This window comes from Octopus bimaculoides, chromosome 28, assembly GCF_001194135.2.
Source record: "Octopus bimaculoides isolate UCB-OBI-ISO-001 chromosome 28, ASM119413v2, whole genome shotgun sequence".
NCBI lineage: Eukaryota > Metazoa > Mollusca > Cephalopoda > Octopoda > Octopodidae > Octopus > Octopus bimaculoides.
The window spans coordinates 5,253,092-5,256,181 of NC_069008.1; the positions used below are offsets into that span (position 1 = coordinate 5,253,092).

At 34.6% G+C, this 3,090-nt stretch overlaps 1 protein-coding gene across 1 annotated transcript in view; it reads right to left on the reverse strand.

The window, feature by feature from the left end:
* Nucleotides 1-3,090, reverse strand: part of LOC106873882 (intraflagellar transport protein 172 homolog) — a 94,584-nt gene that overhangs the window by 71,557 nt on the left and 19,937 nt on the right. The window contains exons 14-17 of the mRNA XM_052977743.1: nt 2,744-2,808; nt 1,052-1,099; nt 376-441; nt 77-178 (exon numbers count right to left, since the gene is read on the reverse strand). Coding sequence (XP_052833703.1) covers nt 77-178; nt 376-441; nt 1,052-1,099; nt 2,744-2,808 — 281 coding nt within the window. The remainder of the gene's footprint in view (nt 1-76; nt 179-375; nt 442-1,051; nt 1,100-2,743; nt 2,809-3,090) is intronic.

The window sequence follows — 3,090 nt, forward strand, 5'->3', positions numbered from 1 at the left end:
AATAATAATAATAATAATAATAATAATAATAATAATAATAATGATGATGATGATGATGATGATGACTAGTACCTACCTTCAGAGGGATCATTGTAACCTTCTCGTAGGCCTCTATGTTGTACCAAATGCACAAGTTACCTCGGTTCTGTGCCACAACCACATCACTGCCTGGTACCCACTGGAAAAGAGTCAAATAAAAAGAGAGAAGGAAATTAGGGGGGGGGGTACCTCAATGTGCGCGTGGGGTACTTACATGTTTGTCGAGCCACCTGGCAACAAAGATGGAAACAGCTGGGTAAAACTAAGGTGATCTATTACTCACACACACACGCACACACGCGCGCGCGTGCAGTGTTAAGAGTGTCAAACCCTTACCTGTACGTAGAGACAGGAGTTCAAGATGGTGACCCTCTGTTGAGCTTCGATGAAGTACAGATTCAGCTGCCAGTTCACAGGGGATGGTCATGGTCAAGGAGGAGGAGAATAAAAATAATGCAAATTAAAATTGTCAGTTGGCTTCCTGATTTTAAATAAACACACACACATACACATATATTAGAAAACAGCCACACACACACACATGCATATCACAATACACATACATACATACATATATACATACATATCATCATCATCATCGTTTAACGTCCGCTTTCCATGCTAGCATGGGTTGGACGATTTGACTGAGGACTGGTGAACCAGATGGCTACATCAGGCTCCAATCTGATATATATATATATATATATATATATATATAAGTAAACATACACACACGCACAGAGAAACAAGCACAAAAAATTACACATGCACGCATACACATATCAGTATACACACATACGTATACAATAGAAAACAGCCAAACACACATACATACACAACATAAGCAAACAAATAATTATGCACACATACATGTACAGGCACACACACACACATATTGACACATACAAAGAAATATATATACAATACACACACACACACACACCCACACACATGCACAGAGGCACACACACATACGTGTGCAAACATGCAAACACACACACACATAACAAACCTTCAGTTTCTTGTCCCGAAACAACAGATATCGTCCAGTTTCGTTGAGCTGGAAAAGAAAAAAAAAAGAAAAAAAGGAAATTGAAAAAAAACAAAAAAAAAACACAAAAGTATGAGAGATAAACTTGACACACATTAGGGGTTACTGAAAACTAACATCATATTTTCAAGGAAACACAAGAGAACCTGGGTTAAAAATCATTGGCTATTTATTGTGGAGAATTAACTCTTTTTCTCACATATTTTGCTTGACATGTTCTACGTTTGTTCAAATATTTTTGAAAATAATAAAGAATTTAGTCATGTTTGTTATCAGCTTAAAAGCCACCTGATAGGGCTCTTCACTGGGCCTTAAGCCCAACGAAGACACTTCATGCACTGAGTACATATCAAATTTTATTAAACTCGAACAATATTTTTGAAGCAATGAACAATTTTCATCAAAACAATGATATAATTTGTTGACTTGAAACTTATCGCAAAGCTGCATGATAAGCAATATTTTTTGTCTTCCCATTCAGGGGTCAGTACAAATAGCTTGTTTCCATTCCCTACCTTTGAACAAACAGCATACTGCTGGCTGTCGGCAACAATAAAATTATCTTTTAAAAATTCAACGATAATTCTTCTACCGCCATTTAATTTAAAGACAATTTGATGTACGTAGGGCATTACTTTTCATACAAACAATTATTTGTAGTAGCTGGTACATACCTAAACTCCTGTTCGTAGCTTGAAGGAAAATTACACCACTGTCACTAAACAGTATTTTTAAGTGCGATTTTTATGGTTTGGAATTGCTCTAAGCGTATTTGACCAGAAAAATTTTTGAAATTTAGTATTTTTTAAAGTAATAATAAAATTAGTCGAATCTATTTTCATGCAGTTGGAGTGCGCTAAGTTTCCATAGCTCTGACGACCTACGGCATGAAAATAGGTCTCACAAATTATATTAATGTCTGAAAAAATACTAAGTTTCCAATATTTCTATGGTAGAGAGTTATGAGAAGTAATATTGCATGAGAGAGAGTGAGTTCAATATGTATTGCAGTTCCGAAAACATTATGAAGCACGTGTTATGGTTAAATTACTTGATACAGTTTTAATATTTAGAGAAAGATTTTTTCGAAATGTTAGGATTGAGAAAAAAAAACCAAGAATGAAGTAAAGTCGAAGAGACATTGAACAGTGAGAGAGGGGTAAAGCATGAGGAATAGTAGAAGTGTCATTGAATAGTGAGAGAGGTGTAAAGCATGAGGAATAGTAGAAGTGTCATTGAATAGTGAGAGAGGGGGTCGGAGGAGTTAAAGTTGAAAAAGTGTGACACACTGACATTCACTTTTGCATTTGTTATTATAGATTATTATATTTCAATTAAAATACTCTACTTTTGTTTCAATTAATTTAGAATATAACGAAGTAACTTTGTTATTAAACGTTTCGCTAACATATTTCTGCTGAAATATATCACATTTGTTCAAATATTTTTGAAAAAAAAAGAATTTAGTGAAATAACTTTGTCATTATTAACCCTTTCCTTACCATATTTCTGCTGAAATTTCTGTGCATATAGATGTGTGCATGTAAATGTGTGTGAGTGTGTGTGTGTATGTGTGTATAACAGAGAGAAAGAGAGAGTGGCTGTTTACTGTCCGTGGTTCCATACCTCTCACTCATTCTCACAGCTACTCACCTCTAACCAATCCACTTTTGAATCGTGTTCCACTTCTGCTATGGCATTCTCTGTGACCAAATCCACTGTAAAAATAAAAACGACGCACAATCAGCTGTCAAGTCCTTGACATAATCATTCAAATTCACGCCACCTGTCTGTCTGAGTTATCTTCCCTTACCTTATTCTATTTATTATCAATATCTGCTATATTTCGGGATGGTATTCTATGGTATATAATTTAACCAGACAGCTGTTTCTGTTGCGAAAGACTGGTCGAAATATATATATATATATGTGTGTGTGTGTGTGTATATATGCATATGTATATATATATATATATATATATATATATATATATATATATA